The 19,366-nt window shown below is 46.0% G+C and overlaps 1 protein-coding gene across 2 annotated transcripts in view; it reads right to left on the bottom strand.

The window, feature by feature from the left end:
- NDC1 (NDC1 transmembrane nucleoporin) overlaps positions 1–19,366 on the bottom strand; it is a 49,656-nt gene that overhangs the window by 27,985 nt on the left and 2,305 nt on the right. For both annotated transcript variants that reach the window (XM_029618238.1, XM_029618237.1), the window contains exons 2-5: positions 17,532–17,652; positions 15,895–15,996; positions 8,955–9,129; positions 6,842–6,980 (exon numbers count right to left, since the gene is read on the bottom strand). In XM_029618238.1, coding sequence (XP_029474098.1) covers positions 6,842–6,980; positions 8,955–9,129; positions 15,895–15,996; positions 17,532–17,652 — 537 coding nt within the window. The remainder of the gene's footprint in view (positions 1–6,841; positions 6,981–8,954; positions 9,130–15,894; positions 15,997–17,531; positions 17,653–19,366) is intronic.

Here is a 19,366-nt window from a genome sequence, read left to right as displayed (position 1 = left end):
CCCAGGAAGACGACAGCGGATGGCAAAGAGGATCAGGCCTCAGATGAAGAATGGCCTGCTCTTGCAAGGTCGCTGGATATCCCAAAGCAGCTGGATGGAAGAGAGAAATTTTGGTCAAGAAGGAATCAAATAAATAAATAAATATTCCTTCTTGACCAAAATTTCTCTCTTCCATCGATTGTGAACTGGTGGCACTGGTGGAAAAGGTGACCAAATTAGTGGATCTGTGCAGGAAAATGCTTCCACGACACAGTCCGTAGAAACACAGGTGGAAAAGAACTTGAAGATTCTCTGACCGGTGTGAGAAGGAAGGTCGACCTTCCGGAGCGGAGACTTACAGAGGCGCTAGACAAACCCGATGACATGGAGAACCGGAGTTGCCGCCAGAACATCGGATTAGTGGGCTTCCCAGAAAACGAGGGGGGGGGGGAGGGGCAGAGACCTGATTGGACTTTTCAAAATGTTGGATTCCTGAGACTCCGGGGCTGACCACAAAGGGAGACTATATTAAAATTGAGTGCGCACATCGCCCGCTCGCACCACCTCCAGGCCCCGGTGGGTGCCAGTGTATAGTAATAACCCAGCTACATAATTATCAAAATAAAATGCCTATCCTGGATAAAGCACACATCAAGGGAGAGAGAGAGAGAAGATTTTTCAGTAGCATTACTACAGAAGACGACAGCAGGGTAGGTCACAATTAAAAATGCCTTATAGCAGCAGGGTCTGCCATACACCCTGTTGTACCATGTTCACCAAGATATCTCTGAACAACAAGCCAGGATCTTTTGAGAGTCCTGCAGAGGCTCAGTGTTTTTGGAGCAAGTTGAGGAAGCAACTCTAAGCTTAGAAGAGAGTTGCTGACAATCGAGATGAGGCATAAACTTTCATTTGACACACTGCATAAGCACATATCCACGCCAGGGAGCTGGAAAAACGTGGGCACATGTGTTCTAGCTCTGCGCCCACTGTGTTGCTGTGGCTTCTCCACAGGCTTATTTTCTTTATGGCTTTATGTATGGCTTCTTGTATCTTGGGTTTAAATACTGAATTTCTGTTTGGGGTATAGCTGTGGGTTGGAGGGGGAAAAGATTATACAGGAGACTTTTGGACACTATTTTCTTTACTGAGGATTGGGCATGGTGAGTAGTTGGGCCTACGATGTTGCTTTTTTTTTTTTTTTTTTTAAATGGAGCTTGGCGCCTTTTCTTCTGCGCACATGGAGATGGAACAAGTCCCAGATGCATCACAATATCTGAAGGAACCCTTATCAGAGAATAACTGCATGTGTTACATTGTTGGCGCTCCGCGGGTCTACGACTGTCTCCTGCAGTGACTCACGGCACTTACAACCACTCAGCTTTCACTTCTACAGAATTTAAGCACTTTTTTTGGGGGGGTGGGGGGTTGTTTTTTTGTTATTGTATTTTTTGGCAGCCATGCTGAACTGGAGAATGATACCAATGGAGGTATGTTTTAACTCCCTCAGACAAAACACCTGCATGTCTCCCTGCTCATTGCTTGTATTTGTATTCAGTTAGGGACAGAAAGAGGGCACAGCATGTGGCGAGGTGGTGGAAGGGATGTAGGAGCCAGGTAGGAGTCGGCAACCAGAGGGGAGTGGGGAATGTTGGTGGATAACTAGCTAGGATGGTAGGGGATGGGGGAAGAGAGGATTTTCTGTATGGCTGGGATGGTTTATTAAAAGGTGTATACCACGACCATAAATTTCATAGCAGTTTACAATAAAATGTATATAAAACAAGAACACAATCAAAATATCATTCAAAAAGCACAAAATCAACAATCTAGATACAAGATAAAATAAATGAACTATAACTCTATATAAGCTTTCTTAAATAAGAATGTTTTTAAAGCCCCATTAAAGAACTTGATATAAGGATCTGACCTAACCTCACCCGGGAGGGAGTTCCACAACATAGGGCCTGCGACAGAGAAGGCCCTCCCGTGCGTGATGTTAAAATAAGACTAGCTTCACCGTTGGAACCTCAAGGAAATTCTTCTGAGCAGATCTCAAGGCACGTGGTGGCCTGTAAATTTAAGGCAGAGCTCACCCAGCTGAGATAAAATCGGTATTGAGAAGCTTGAAGAGGAGTGTCAATTTATATATAAAATTCTCCAGTTGATGGGAAGCCAATGCAGATCAGTCAGAATAGGAGATATGTGGTCACGAAACCCAGCACCAGACAGGACACATGCGGCAGTGTTCCGAGCTAATCGTAATGGTCTCAGAGCAATATTAGGGAGTCCAACATATAAAGCATTGCAATAGTCAAAGTTACTAAGAATAAGTGCCTAAAGCACCATAGGAAAATCATTAGAAGCAGGCAGAGGATAAAGTTTCCTTACGAGATGTAATTTGTAAAAGGAACTTTTAACAACTGAGTTAATATGGGAATTGAAAGAAACTTGAATCCAGGAGCACTCCAAGGTTATGCACTTGATTGCAAAATGAGAATCTTGAAATTATTAAATGAGAAATGAGAAGGAAAACTGGATGATGGAAATTTGGACAAGAACCATATTTCGGCTTTTTCCACATTGAGGCAGAATTTATTATGAAATAACCTTTTTTCTACAAACTCTAAACAGAGGGAGTCATTTGAAAGTATTGTACCATGAACAGGAGAAAAAAATGAAAAATTAATCAATGTAGATCCTGTAATTTACACCAAGGGTACTGTAAAGTTTACAGATGGGAGCAGTGTAAATATTAAATAAAGTGGCTGAAAGTGCAGCACCCTGGGCTACCCCTGTCGTAATTGATTTCACTGGGGAGCATTCATTTCCCAAACTTACATAGTGCATTCTGTCATGTAAAAAATATATATATATATATATATAAACCATTGGAGGAAAAGCAGAGATACCAAGTGATAAGAATATTATGATTGATAGTATCAAAGGCATCAGAGATGTCAAGAAAAATAACCTACTCAGAACCTCCATCAAATCCTCAAATAACGGTATCCATACTAGATAGCAATAAAGTCTCTGTACTGAGTTGCTTGCAAAACCGAAACTGAAATTTCTCAATGTATGCATGAGCCTCGATGAAATCAGAAAGTTGGGAACATGCAATCTATTCAATGATTTTCGAAAGAAATGGCAAAGATGAGTTTGGTCTAAAGTTGGCTAGAATTGTAGAAACAAGGTTAGGTTTCTTTAAAATAGTCCGCACTGTGGCTTTTTTTTTTTTTTTTTTAAAGGACACAGGAAGTAAACCACTTTCTAAGGACAGATTAACAATGTCTGCCAACAGACCACCAAGATCTTTAACACTTTCAGAAATGCAGTAGAGCAAGGATTTAAAGGTTTAGATGAAACATTCATTCTAGTTACCCTGTCCAATCTCATCTTTAGTGACAAGCATGAACTGTTCCCAGGAAGTATCAGCTTTTATATTTATAACATCAGGTATAGCAGTATCTAAGCCAAAATTGACTCATCCTTCCTCAGGGCTGTCAGTAAAGCTGAAGAAAAACCTGGTGACATGGCAGCATTTCCTACTGCAGAGGCTGCTGGCTCCAAGGCACTCCATGCCGATTGCATTGATAGTTTACATTGACTAACACCCTGCTCCACAGACAGCACTGATAGTTCCCTCTGCGCCATGAGAATCACTGCAGAACACTTAGCCATACACAGTGCTCCACTCTGATACCATTGACAACACCGTGATTTGCAGTGTCAAGTGTGTTGACCAAGTTTTAGAATGCAAACACCACGCAGAAGAGAGTTGACGCCATGGTTGGCCCTAGGTCTGGATAAAACTAATGGCTCTGAGCCATGGAAATCCTCTGTGCCATGAACAAAGACGGCACCTGCACTGATGATGCCCAAGTCCTGCCTCGGTATCAAAGAGGGCCCTGCACCAATGGTGCTGATAGGAAAATTGTTTCTTGCTAGTTTTCATTCCTGAAGTACCATGGATCAGTCCAGACAAGTGGGTTTATTCATCCCTACTAGCAGATGGAGGCAGAGAACAAAACTGAGGCACTGCTACCTGGACCCAAAGGGAATTATAGGCCGAACACTTAGCCAAACTGCTCTGCAAAAAGGCCAGGATCTGTGGAACGTCCACCTTCAAAGGTTGCACCCTGTTTTGCAAACACCAAAATTCGAACACCCTCCATACTCTGACATAAGCCATTGACATGGAAGGCCTAAAGCTAAGTCGCAATCACAGGCTTTGAATATCACTTCAAACAGAATCGCTGCCTCTCAAATGCCAAGCCGCTAGACTGAAGCGAACCTCCCGGTCTCAAAATACGGGCCCCCGCTGTAGCAATGCCTAGAGAGGTCAACCGAACAGGACTGTCCACCGCCAAATGTAGAAGGCCCGTAAACCAGAGCCGGCGCAGCCACTCTGGTGCCACCAGAACCACCCTGCCCATAAACAGCTTGATGTGTCGCAGCACTCGACCTATGAGGGACCTCGGTGGGAACACGTACAGCAACTGATGGAGTCGGCCACGGTTGAACTAGAGCATCGATGCCCTCCGATCCAACCTCTCTTCTGTGACTGAAAAACCGACTTGCTACTGGAAGCTGAGTGCTGAAGGAGCCAAGGACACAGGAGTGAAAGGCCCAGGACCCCTGGCTATCACCCCCCCTGCCAAGAAGGGCCGAGTCAGAACAGGGGTCACCAACCCCCCGCTCACTCTGCTCCACCCGAGGGATAGCCCTCAAAGGATCATAACACCTCAGGGAGCTAAAACTCCTTACTTTCTTTTTTTTTTTTCTAACTCCAGTCTGCAGGTTTGCACCTCTACCATCTGCTGGAGACAGAGAAATACTGAGGGACTGCAGGAAGCACGCTGTTATGTAGCAGTATGTCAAAGTTTTGTTCTCTGCCTCCATCTGCTGATAGGAATGCATAAACCCACTTGTCTGGACTGATCCATGGTACAAACAGGAACTCTTCTTTGGTTCTAAGGGGGAGACAACACCAAAGGAGGTTTCCTGTGCTGATTAGTGCTCTGCTCGGCTCCTCCACTGGCGCCAGGCATCTATGCCACACTCAGCCCTGACCTGAATAAGATCTGAAGGCCGGCACTACAAAGAGGCAAGTCTTCCCTTAGCTTGCAGATGGGAGACTTGATTTATTGCGCCAAAAGCCCAATGACATTTCATTCCTTGGTAGGGAGAGGTTCCGCTGCTCAGCCTTGTGTCAGGGGTTAGGGCTCTTACCCATCAGCATATTCCTCAGGGTCTCTCTACCACAGCTGTCGCAGTTGTGGACTAGGCATAAACAGCAACACCATATGGAGCGCATACCTGCGATGGACATCCCATGCCTACACATAGGAGGCTTTACTGCAGGCGTTTTGGCCTTGGTCTTCTCCATGCTCTTTGGCATCTTTACTACTTAAATTCTCCCAAAAAAGCAGAAAATTCTGAGAGACTGGGACACATCCATGCAATAGCTTGGACAAAGGAAGACCGAGGGGCTTAGAGGCAGCGTGCACGCAGAGGAATTCCCACGCACACGCAGTAAAGTCTTTACTGAGCTCCGAGAGCTAGGCCTGTTAGATGTCACCAGGCACAATGGCTAATTCATTTATTTAAAACATTTATAACCCAAATTGGTGGGGAACAAAAAAAAAAGAAAAAAAAAATCAATCTAGGGGTGTTAGTTGAGGGGAAACTCTCTCAAGAATCAGCAGCATTTTACAAGTTACTTATGGTGATGTCCTGGAGGCATTATCTATCCCCCATGGATTTTAGATTAATTGTTCAAGCTTTGGTCTTGAGTTTAGTAGATTATTGCAACTCATCGTTTATAGGGATGCCAAAATATTTGATGAAGGTTCTGCAATTGGTACAGAACACTGAAGTCAGGAAAATGTGTGGTTTTACATGGGGGAATATGATACATATGAAAAATTTGCATTGGTTCCCAGTTGCTCAGAGGTCACAATTTAAAAACCTCTCATTATTACATAAATAGCTAGCCTGATCCATAGAATTACCTAATCATAGTTTACCATGTGCATCACAAAACTTGCTTACTATACCTTCCCATCATAAATTTAAATTACAAAGTCATGCACAAACACTTTTTCAATTATTGGGCCTTATCAATGGAACAAGCTACCTATTGAATTGCATCAGGAATCTGATTATAGGTCTTTTTGAAAGAAGAAGTTAAAAACTTATTTTTACAGGCTTATGCGGGGATTTAAATATTTTGTATATCTACAGAGGTTTTGTTGTGCTCAGTGCTTTGTGTATGGTTTTAATATAAATATATAGCCGAACAGAGAGATATGTTTTCATTGTAACCCACGTTGAACAATTTTGGATCTGTGGACTAAAATATTTCTAAATAAATAAAATAAATATGACCAAACAACAAAAATAAGGCAATACATAAGCACATTATATATAATAAAACAAAAAAAAATTGCTGCATTTCTCAAACGGGGTTTTTTCTGTTTTGTGCATATCATAAAAGGCTTTTGACACATTAGCCTCAAACAGCTCCTACCACACACTAATATCCAAATAACATTGAAAACAACTGTTAAAAAAAAAAACACTTTCCTTCAAGAAATGTATATGGTAGATACCTAGGTTGTCTTTGTGGAAGCATTGCTTTAATCAACCCCAGATGACAGAAGCACTTACAGTATGTGAATAAAATGATTTGTACAGTGGTACTAGCACCTGAAAATCCATCAGGAAATAATATTCTGCCTTTGTAATCCTTAAAATATCATTGCTATAACACCAAGTAATTTACAGCACACAAAAGGCCTAAAACAGACATCTCAAGAGACAGTTAGCCCCCATGTAGGGCAGTCTAGAATCTCACCTGGATAGCCGGGAAGGCTAAATAGTTCATATTGTTAATGAAATACAAGAGACTATAACTGTATCCTATGAACGCTCCAGCCAGCAAAAGAAAGAGGTGATACTCGTTCAGGCACGTCTTAGAACTGGGATCCTCTAAGCTGAAAGTAAAGGGAGGTATTTTTCAGTCAGTCAATGAAACACTGGTGGTTTAGTACACAAAAAGCATATTCTCAGATTTTTTGCAATCTTTATCTGACTTACTAAGAGCAAAACTGTAGTGAGTTTGTGTGTGATTCCCTTTGTGAGATGCAGAAGATGTGGCAGTGTTATGAGGTGTATTTCTCTCATATAAAATGTATTCTTCCAAAGCAATGCATCGCATCACATTTGTAATTTTTTTTAATTTTTATTTTTGAGGAGTTGGTTACACCCGAGATGATCTTTGTGTGCCGCAATTAGAATGTTATGCCATGTTTTCTGCAAAACAATTACTAAATCTGCACAGGGTAGGAGAGCCGAATAAAAAGCCTCAAGTAAGCTAGGTCTTTATTTTCTTCATGAGGATGCAGAGCTTCAGACTATCAGCTATTCATGTGCCACATGTGCCTCGTGCTCCGAATCAGCACGGGGCTCTTTAATACCCAGTTCATTTAGAACACATGGTATTAAGGGCCACAATTTCCTCCTGGCGAAAAAGGCAGACCACCTTCGGATCATCTCCTTCCACCGAGGGAGCTTGATCCCGAGTGTCACCAGGGTTCGTACTGCCCAAATGAGGTCCCAACCAGATGGATCACCAGCCAGAGGATCATCAGCCTCCGAGCTCTCCAAGCTATTACCTGTATTCCCCGAAGGCAACTGACGAGCCAGCACTCTCCGAATTCTGGTCGCCCCAGCAGATCGAGCTGAACACAGCCTCTTGGCCATAACTGGCACCTTTAGGTCCACTGGCTTGGGAGGATGATGTCCAGCCGCCCTTTTCGCCAAAAAAGCCTTATGCATAAGCAAAACAACATCCGTGGAAAAGTCCCGATTCATCTGGATCCTGCTCTAGGAGGTCTTCCTCCTCCTCCTCCCCCAGGAGAGGATCCAAGGGACCCCTGGAGCTTTCAATCTGCCAGCAACAGCGGTGAGGGCAGGGCAGCGTCCTTGCAGGCCCCGTCAGTCGCGGCAGCAAAAAGAAGATAAAAATGGTTGCCTCCAAAATCAGGCAGGCACCTTCAGGCTGCTCGGCTCCCCCCACACTGCCTGCCGAGGATCGCTGCCTGTCAGAGGCTCCCCTAGCACTCCCTGAACTGCCTTCTCCCCCAGAGACGCAGCCGAAGCAAGTGCTGGTCAAAGAAAGGCACTCGCATCTCCCCACATGCCGCACACTGCCCGCCACGCAGCATGGCTGAGAAAAATTTTTTTTTTTTTTTTTTTTTTACCCACAACCGCTGCACGAACTCGCCCGCCCCAACGCCAAAAACCAGACCAAGTGCACCCGACGTCCCCGAATCAGAACGCCACGAAAACCGGCCCACGCACTAACCGGCACCACAAAAAGCAAAGAAAAACTGAGGCCTTTTTTCTTTATCTTTACAAAAAAAAGAGACTTCCCTTTTGTGGCTGCAGGCTCCAGCTGTAGGAGGGAAGAGAGGGAACTGGCCCCACCAGTTATCTCCCCCCTCAGCAGGTCAAGGATCCTGACAGACCCAGGGGTTTCCAACCCCTCCCTGAAAAGATGGCCCCACCAGGGCCTACTGACCTTCAGGGAGGGCTATGGAGTAATCCTAACCCTAAAACTACTTCTAAAATCTTTTTAAAACATTTTTTTTTAATTCTCCTCAGACTGCAGGATTTGCACCACCTTCCATCTGCTGGAGACAGAGAAATACTGACAGACTGCAGGTGGCGCACCAGGTTAAGTGACAGTGTCAGTAAAACTTTCAGTCTCATCTGCTGGAAGGGAGGCAAAACCCAGGAGTCCGGACTGATCCGAGTACGTACAGGGAAAGGAGCGACTTGTTTAAAACCTATTTCAGTGTCTTAGGTGTTCCTGCAAATGGTAAATATGTTGGGATACCATATTAAGAGCTTAGTAATATTTTAGAATTGTTTAATGTAATATCCACGACAGTGAAACAAATCACCTTTGTTTTACTGTGCAGGGCACAGTCAGGAACTGGTACTCTCCCCTGGTTATCACTGCAGCACACCAGGCCACCAATATTCCCATTATGGCATGAGCAAGCGAATGGATTACTCGCTGAGGGTGAACCACCTTTCCAATCAGCGCAAGCCGGGAGCAAGGAATCGAAGGCACAACTGCGGGGAAACACAAGCAAAGTGAAAGGGCAAAGATATAGCATGTGCGGACCTGCACTACTCTGCATTGCTGACACAGACTATCATTGGCTTTCTTTCTGGTCAGGTAGCCTCCCCCTTCTCTTTTTTTTTTTTTCATCCAGCTCACTCAGAGCCAGGGCTGGATCGCCTGTATTATGTAAAGGGGACCAACTTTGTGGAAAACGTTAACATCATGTCTGAAAGTTGAAAGCACGTTGCCAAAATTCAGGAAGATGGCAACGGCCTTCCTGTATCAGCAGGCTTTTGATTTATAAAATTTTTAACCTTTGGCTAAGAACTGATGAAGGAAAATTGGTTCTTACCTGCTAATTTTCGTTCCTGTAATACCACAGATCAGTCCAGCACAGTGGGCTGTGCATTCCTACCAGCAGATGGAGGCAGAGAACAAAAACTTTGGGCCCTGCTACATAACAGAGTGCGCCACCTGCAGTCCCTCAGTATTGGCCTGTACCCAAGCAACTAACCTTACTAAAGGACAAAGAGGGTTGGAACCCAAAATGTAACAGCCAACCCCTTGCCCGTAACAGAGAAAACAAAAAACCACCTCGGAACCTGCTCCCTCAAGAGCATCTGCGATAGAAGCAAATTGATTCTGCATGAAAATATCACTTTTCAAGGTAGTCTTTTGGAATCTGAAATGGGGGTGGGCCTCTGGACTGATCTATGGTATTACAGGAATGAAAGTTAGCATGTAAGAATCCATTTTCCTTTCCTGAACATACCCAGATCAGTCCAGACCAGTGGGATGTACCCAAGCTACACTACACTGGCGGGAACCCGAAAGACCCGCACGCAGAACACCCTCACCAAGGACGATTCATCGTGCGCCCTAACATCCAAACGATAATGCTTGGTGAAAGTGTGAAGGGAGGACCAAACCACCGCTCTGCAGATTTCCTGTGGCGACAGAAGCTGACACTCAGCCCAGGAGGTAGCCTGGGCCCTGGTGGAATGAGCTCGCAGACCCATGGGCACCTGACGTCCTCTGGCAACATAGGCTAAAGAGATAGCCTCCTTAATCCAGCGCGAAATTGTCGCCTTGGAAGCCTTGTCACCCCTTCTTAGGACCCCCGAACAAGACAAATAGATGATCTGACCGCCAGAAGTCATTGGTAACCTCCAAACAGCACAAAAAAGTGCAACGCACATCCAAAAGATGAAGCTCCTTCTCCTGTGGGGAATCCCTGGACCTCTGCGGAAGTCCTGGCAGATCCACTGCCTGATAGACATGAAAGGCAGACACTACCGTGGGAACGAAAGAAGGGACCATGCGCAACTTATAAATCTAAGGAAGGGATCCCGACACAAGAAAGCCTGTAACTCTGAAATCTGTTGTGCAGAACAAATGGCTACCAAGAAAATGGTCTTCAAGGTCAAATCCTTAATTGGAGCCCTGTGTAAAGGCTCAAAGGGGGCTCTGCAAAGCACCAAGTTCAAACTCCAATCCAGACATAACGGGCGTACGGGAGGACGTAAATGTTTTACTCTCATGAGGAACCGTGAAATATCTGGGTGAGCTGCAAGCGACCAACTGTGAAATCTGCCCCTTAAGGCACCTAAGGCTGCTACCTGAACCCGAAGGGAGTTGAAAGCCAAACCCTTAGCCAACCCCTGTTGAAGGAAATCCAACACCTGGGAAATCTCCATTGACAAAGGATCCAAGGAGCACTGGTGGCACTATGCCTCAAACAACTTCCAGACCCTAACATAGGCCATAGAAGTAGACGTGCGTGAAGAAGAGTGCTCTGAATATCCCCTCAATCGCAATTGTCGCCTCTCAAAAGCCAAGCCGCGAGAGAGAAGTGATCCTCCCGATCCGAAAATATGGGCCCCTGACGGAGTAGATGCGGGAGATGAGCCAGCTGCACTTCCAGCGCTATTCGCACTAGGTCTGCGAACCATGGATGACGCGGCCACGCCGGAGCCACCAGCACTACGCTGCCTGGATGTCACTCTATGTGGAGAAGCCGACTGATGAGAGGCCGGGGGGGGGGGGGGGGGGGGGGGAAGGCATAAAGAATGCCCGTGGGCCACGGACACACTAGGGTGTCTAAGCCTACCGAGCCCATCTCTCGTCAACGACTGAAAAGCATTCTGTTTTTGCATTGGCCCGAGTTGCCATCAGATCCAACTGAGGCATGCCCCACCTGGCGCAAATGAGGTTCCAAGCTTCGGGAGCTAACTCCCACTCCCCCGGATCGAGCTGTTGCCTGCTGAGGAAGTCCACCTGAACATTTTCCACTCCTGTGACATGGCGATTCCTTTGAGATGGCGCTCCACTTAAGCAAACAACAGCCGCCTTTCTAGCGCCATCGCAAGACTCCATGTCCTGCCTTGCCGGTTGATGTAAGCAACCGTCGCATTGTCTGAGAATACTCAAACCATTCTGTTCTTGACCAAGGGCATAAATGCTCGCAGGACCAGTCGGACAGCCCTTGTCTTGAGGCAGTTGATGGACCAAGAGCTTTCCTATGGGGACCAAAGACCTTGAGCGGATTTGTTTAAGCAATCTGCTCCCCAGCCTGACATCTGTGGAGATAACCACTCAAGTCAGCGGATTCAAATCTACTCCCTGTACCAGGTTGCTGCGTAAAAGCCACCATGACAGACTGACTTCTAGACTCTAAAAGTAGAGGCAACGGCACATGGAACTGTTCTGACACCAGGCTCCACCTCGATAACCCCGCACGCTGCAATGGACACAAATGAGCAAACGCCCACAGGACCAAATCCAAGGTGGAGGCCATGGATCCCAGGACTTGTAAGTGATGCCAAACTGTGAGTCTTCCTCTGAAGGAGGGCCTTGACCTGATCTTGCAACTTCGTTACAGTCCAATGCCAGGGAAACCTTGCCTTAGAAGGTATCTAAGAGCGCTCTGCGTGGGCTCCAAGTGACTTTTCTGGACATTTATGACCCAGCCGAGCGACCGCAAGGTGAGCATCATCCTCTGGACCGATCTTACGCAGGTCTCCTGTGACTTCGCTCGAATCAGCAAGTCATCCAGATACGGGTGAACTGGCAGGAACGCCGCCACGACCACCATGACCTTGGTGAAAGTACGTGGGGCTGTCGCCAGGCCAAAAGAAAGAGCTTGAAATTGGAAATGTTGACCCAGCACTTTGAATCTGAGGAACCGCTAGTGATCCTGGTGAATCGGGATGTGGAGATACTCATCGGTGAAGTCGAAGGACGTGAGAAACTCTCCTTTGCGTACAGCAGCCACCACAAGTTCTCAAGGTCTCCATGCGAAAATCAGGGACTCGCAGACACCGGTTCACCTTCTCAAATCCAGAATGGGATGAAAGGTGCCCTCTTTCTTGGGAACCACAAAGTACACAGAATACTGCCCCTTGCCCTGGTTCCGCAAGGGGGACTGGAACAATGGCCCGGAGATCGAGAAGCCGTTGTAGGGTCCCCTGTACTGCCTCGCGCTTGGCCCGCAAGGCAACGTGAGACTCCACAAAGGCCTCCCGCACCGGGCGCAAAAATTCAAGAGCGTAACTGTCTTGGACCACTTCCAAGACCCATCGGTCTGAGGTAATCTTTTCCCACTCCACGTAGAAGCTCGATAATCTGCCTCAGACAGCTTCTAAAACGGAATGGGTACCCCTGGCTTCATTGGGAGGGTTTACCACATCCAACACCCTGGTCTGTGGGACTCTCTGCCTGGGCGCCAACCTCCACGAAAGGACAGCTGACGCCCCGAGACCGGCCTGGGCCCCAAAGGAACTGAAGACCTACCAGTGCGAAATCTGCAGAAATCCTGAAAACGAGCTCAAGGGGGAAACACCTTCCCAAGAGGTTTCCTATCCTCCGGAAGTCGACTGCCTTTGGAGTCCCCCAGTAATTTTACCAATTGGTCCAGATCCTCCCCTGAAGAGAAGCTTGCCCTTAAAGGGGAGGTTACAGAGTTGAGAATTGGAAGACAAATCTGCTAACCAATTCCACAACTAGAGGAGTCTACGAGCCGTGACAACTGACACCATACTACGCGCCAAGGTCCAAACCAAGTCATACAGCACGTCTGCGACATAGGCAACACCTGTCTCTAATTGTGCTGCTTGCAAGGGCCCCCCCGCCATCGGCACTCGGAGCTGCGGACACCTCCTGAACCCAATAGACACAGGCTGTCTGCATGAGGCTGGCACAAATCGCCACCCTGAGACTCAGCGCAGAGACCTCGAAGACTCGCTTAAGATGTATCTCCAGCTTGCGGTCCTGTATGTCCTTCAGCACAGCAGCCCCGGCCACAGGAATGGTGGTCTTCTTAGTCATGGCAGACATCGCTGCGTCCACCTTCGGTACCTTCAGAAAATCCAAAACATCTTGCAACAGGGGGTAAAGTTTTGCCATGGCTCTACCCACTTTCAAATCAGCATCTGATGAGTCCCACTCCCGGGTCACCAATCTGCGGACCTTCTTAGGCAATGAGAAGGAAGTTGTCAGTCCCTGAATCCCATCCAGGACGGGTTAACTTCTTTGCTGTCGGACTCTTCCTGCGACACCTTGATCCCCAGGACCTCCAAAATCTGGGGAATGAGAGGCCAGAGCTCCTCCCACTTAATAAGTGCACCACGCTGGGATCATCACCCTCCAAGAGTGGGAGGTCGTCTGGGACCGGGTCGTCCTGGTTCCCATCAGCCATATCATGGGTGAGTCCCGGATACTGATCTATTCCGGAGCCCGAGGGATCCCCGAGCGGAACTGGCAACCTATACTCGACTCGAGCCCCCTGTTGGGCCCCTGAGCCCCGTGGATACCTGCTTCGGTGGAGGCTCTGCCAAAACGTCCGGCTGTGCTGCTCTCTTCAGGATCGCCTGTTTCCTAGCCAGGAACACCTGGTGCAGCAGCAGCACAAACTCAGGAGAGAACTCCCCCGAATCGGCACCCCCCCTCAGCAGGAGGGTCTGGTAGCCCAGGGTCATCCCCAAAGGTGAAAATCTGCTCCACTGGGGATAGAATGGGAGGGGCATCCTCCTCCCATGACACCCACCGCGAGCCACCCTCCCTCGCTGAGGAGGACCGCCGCCCAGAGGAATGGAGACCTTGTCTGCCTGATGTCTCCCCTGAGGAAGTTCCCTCCTGCCCTGAGGAACAGGCAGAACAGAGGGAACTAGCATCGAGGGCCTGCCCTGCCGTGCCACATGCGCGGCAGGGACCCCTAAATCCGGACCAGGCAGCCACGCGGTCATCAGTAAAAAAGAAAAAAAAATCAAGCCAGGAACCCTCCCCCCTGCTTCTAAGTCTGGTAATTTCAGCGATGGTCCCAAAGCCAAAAGCAGAGCTCCTCCTCCTAAATCCGGACACAGGATGTCACCTTCAATGATTTCCCATCTAGGTGCTGTGAATGCTGCCTCTGGCACATCCCCACTCAAGCTGGGGTGCAGGCAACCTAATTCATGAATCTAACCAGCAACCCTTTGCATAGCACTACCACTGAGCCAGCAGTTCATCCCATCATCAGCTTTAATGACAGTATTTTCTATCAAAAGGGACTTACAGAGAAACTGTAGGAACATTATTTGTTGATAACATAAATGGGTACAGAGGCATACAAAACAGCAGAACCACCTAGCCTTGGACCTCATGAGACCAGAGCAGGTCAGGAGGGCTGGCTCCGTGCGTATGTGAATGGGCATTCTCCAAGGTACGCCAGGTGCTACTGAAAGTGGTAAAACAGCTCAGGAGGTGGCAGTCTGTCCCCTTAGTAAGTACCGAACCAATGAAAGGACATTATGCTGCAGAGGTTGTCATCTTTTGGATTAAGAACTTAAAAAACCAAGGTTCATCTATTCTTTAGATGTTAAAGATCTTTTAGCAGAACAATGTCAATCTCTGTGTTGTAGCTAAATTCCAACATAGGCTGGACAGTGAAATGCAACTAAACAACTTCTTCTTTGTAAAGAAACAAAGTATGCTTAGAAAATCCTGACTTATTACATATGCATGTACTGTCACAAGTGCCTGTGTTCTTTTTTTTGAAATTCAATATTTTTTTTTTATTGTGTGTAAATTTAAATACAGCTATGCATAACGCCGGCAAACAAGTACAAATTCTTAACAGGATAAATATTGACAACCGCAGTATCACAACTATATTCATTGTGCACGTTCCACCATTGGCAATTACACTCATCTTTTATATATCACCCCTCCAGCAACAAGTGCTTGGGTTCTAAACTCTCACTACCTTGAGCAGTGATTATGGGAGGAGAATTAAGCAGCTAGACTGGCAGTTTTGCCGACTGTCCCAAACTATGTCTTACTGTAAAATTCGTTGTAGCACTTTAGACACAGAGATATACTAGAGTAAGGCAGACGAGATTTAATGAAGATGAATATAAAGCAACACATTTAGATAAGAACGTGAGATACACTCTGAACATAAAGTACCTGCTAACACTAAACAAGATGAACTGCATAAAGCGGTTGATATTAAACCAGAAAATGTAGGAGCAGCAACCAAAACTGGGAGCATTCTGACATTCTTTAAACAGATGTGAAAGTAAAGTTAAAAAGTGTCACCCTTCCACTTTATAAGGCCTTTGTCAGGACATGTGGTGTATGCGGTGCAGTTTTGAGCCCCTATAACTCAAAAAAAGGTTACCAAATGTTAGAAAGAAAACTAAATGAATTTGCAACACCTAAGTGATGCTAGGTGTATTCAAATGCACCTTCCTAGCTTCCAAGCTCTCACTTCGCCTACGATTCTCTGCTCTTACCTGTGTAAAACTCACAGTTGAAGATGCTTATTATCACCAGCACCACGGACATAAGTAACATGCAGAAAACAGAATAGGAGGTATTCAAATCAGAAAATACACCTATAATAAAAGAAAAGTGGTTTAATACATGTTGTGAACAGTGGCAATGCAATCAAGGTGTGCTATGGTGCTCCTGTGCAAACATCACAGTTCATTCCTTGACTCTCAAATAAGCACTAACAATTTTGTTAACAGAACTATTGTTTTAAAAAGGTTCATTGCAGTTTGGCTGATCCTTTAAAACAATTACAATAGCCAAGTACAAACAGGAGCAAATAATGTATTTTAAAGAAGGTTACAGCACGATTCAGGATCAAACTCTGGATCTCTCTGCTCTTAGCTCCTCTAGGAATACATTCCCAGCCGTGTTAAAGAGCACCTGGATAAAAAAAAACATTCCCAGCACCTACTGTATCCTTTAAATCAGGGGTCTCCCAAAATACAGCATAGTGACCAACTTTTTACTAGGAGGCAGCAGCAGTGTTTAGAAGGACGAGAAGGCAGAGAAGAGAGCAAGAGGAAGGGAGTGAGAGGGAAGTGGCATGGCAGGAAGGGAGCTGGAGTGTAGAGAGGAAGGGAAAGGGGAGAGAGATTAGAAAGGGGGATGGAGAGAGCTGGGAATATGACTGAACAAGGGAGGGGGAATAGGAGAGGGAAAAGTGATGGAGGGGAAGGGGTGGAGGGGAAAGGTGATAAAGGAGAGAGAAGTTGAAAGCAAGAGTATCGGGATAGGAATGGGAGACAATGCACTACATACACCTCCCCCCCCCCACCAATCCCCCAGAGAGCAGATAATTAAGAAAGGGGGGGGTGAGGCAGGTGGTGAAGGCGCCCAGGATGTCGCAAGGTTGCCAACTAGAAATATTTTATCTTTACCCTGCCACCCATCTTCCCCCCCCTTCCGCAGCATTTCAAATCACTGAAAGGGCCATGATATAAGGGCCAAAATCCCCCCTCTCTCCCCCATCTCAGTGATCTGAAATGTTTCATGCTTTCCTTTGCTTAAAAATTTTGGAGGTCCCTTGCTTTAAATAAAAGCCTTATTCCCCCATCTCAGCCCCCCCACACACACACACTTATTTCACAACACACATGGATGACAAAGCCCTCCCTGGCTGAAGGGGAAAGCCCTTGCCAAGCCCCTCCAGATTGTTCTTCTATCAGCATTGGTTGCTGCTGCAGTCAGTCTCCTCCTTACCATCCCTCCCAGGAACCAGCATGCAAAACCTTAGCCATGTGCTGGAGCTTCAACAGCCCCATCTGATAAGAAACCCAAACCTGAGTTTTCTAAGCTGCAGGGCCAGCCCTAAATGAAACTTACAATTTCACTTGCTGTGATGCACAGTATGCCCAAGTGCTGGAGAACAGACAACACTTTAACAGTCAGGTTATGGCCAATATCCCCTCCCCCAATAATGCAGCTGCATTGAAGATTTAGAACCATACTGAATGGCACCAGCATACTGACAATTTCTCCTGAAAACAGATCGCCATTTAAAGCTTCTACTGTATTCTGTCTGCCACTCATTAAATATTCACTTAAGTGCAAGTCCCCTAGATAAAATCCTCCACAATCTGAATGAGAATATAAATACCTGAGATCCACTGTATTGGATGAAAGAGATCAACTCTGGTTAGAAGGATAAATACTGCAGTGCACACAGGAAGCAAAAGCACCGACCACGCAACGCTGGCAGCTATTCTCCAACTCAAAACCTGATGAGAAAAAAATAAAATAAAATAAAAAGCAGCTCATAACACAAAATTATTTGGGTGGTTACTTTAATAGGAAATGAGTTTCCCTGCAAAAAAAAATGAGAATGCACCACGGCTTCTTGGTTCAGATTCCCTACCCATGGGAACCAGTTTAGCGCAGGTATGTTACAGAGGTGGTGCAACTTGGGAGGAAAGAATGGCCCTGCCAGCTAAACCAGCAGTGCTAAGGTTGCCCCTTGGAGGAGGCAGCCCTCAGGCTGACACGGACCCCCTGAGAGAGGGAAGCAGCAGAGACTGCTGTGGGAGGAAAAAAGGTCAAGGAAAACAAAATGATGCGGTATAGATATTGATGTAGAGATTTCTCTCTGGGTTAGGCTTTTCATACTAATTTTTGTTACTAGCCCGTATCACAGATTCCTTTGCGCTTGTTCGACATACCCTCTCACAGTAGATCTTCAAGCCAAGCATCAAAACTTGAGATTCTGGCGCAATTTCCCCAATAGGAACAGGAGGCATATCCAGGGCTGTTTGAACCACTTAAGGGGCCCTGGGCAAACATTTCTTGGATGGGCCCCCTTTTGGGTTTTTTTTTTAATTTGTTTTTTTTTTTTGTTTTGGTTTTTTGGTAGTTTTGAACTACTTCACTAAATGATTATGTCTAATGATTTATTGTAACCGAACCTTTGACGGCACAAGTTAGAATGTACTATAGTACACTTTCACCTACATTAAATATGTGCCTACATGTAAACCGTTGTGATGGTATTTAACTTAGCAACGGTATAGAAAAGTTTTAAATAAATAAACAAACATTGTCCACCACCCTCCCTCTCCCCAACCGCAGCACACTCCTCCTCTCTTCTGTCCCACTCCACCCTCCCCATTAATCTTACTCTGTTGGCCTGCTGCTACAGCTTTCCTATTCTGCGCCAGCTGATGGAAGGGCTGCTGCCTGCTTCCAGCCCATGCAAACACCTCAACTTTTATGACCCTATCACCACCTCTCCCAGAACAATCTTGTAAAAACACATACTTGGACATTAAATGTGATGGATTTCCTACAACGGAGCCTTTTTTCGTCACAAAAAAACCCTTGGTTATCTGACCTCTGTTTGGATGCAACAGATGGACTTTTGGACTGAAAGGAAAATGTGGATGTATTGTAGGAAAGCAAAAGCTGCAAAATTCCTAAAGTAGGTGTGATGTTGTGATTGACCACTACTGGTATCCTTACTGATAAAATTACACTTTGCAAGTGTATGGAAGAAAATATAGGAAGAATGGTTAATAGGCCAAAAGGGGGCAGGTTTTTCTTTATGAAAAGGGAGTCACAGTGGAAGAAGTGAGTGTGTTTTCAACTATTGGAGAAGAGAAGGGAAAAGTATTTGCAAGACATTCTCCTAACCTATGGGAAGGTGTATATAAATTACAAAAGATTCAGTGCATCAACTTTTTCTATATTTTTGTAACCTCCACAGCCTAGCTGTGAAAGCCTACTTACCCTGATTTAATCAGTAATTGTCACTCTATATTACATAATTTGACTACTGATAACACCAGAAATAAAAGTTTTGTTATTGGAATAAATCTGCAAAGTGAGTTTCTGATTATGGTGAGGTTGGAGAAGTGAGATGTCGTCAAACGGTGGGGGGGAGGGTCACAGAGGAGATGAGCCTTATGTTGCGATCCCTGTCCAGCTTAGGGTATTCTGCAC

The sequence above is a fragment of the Rhinatrema bivittatum genome, chromosome 10 (genome assembly GCF_901001135.1).
Source record: "Rhinatrema bivittatum chromosome 10, aRhiBiv1.1, whole genome shotgun sequence".
NCBI lineage: Eukaryota > Metazoa > Chordata > Amphibia > Gymnophiona > Rhinatrematidae > Rhinatrema > Rhinatrema bivittatum.
This window is presented reverse-complemented; position numbering and strand designations above follow the sequence as displayed.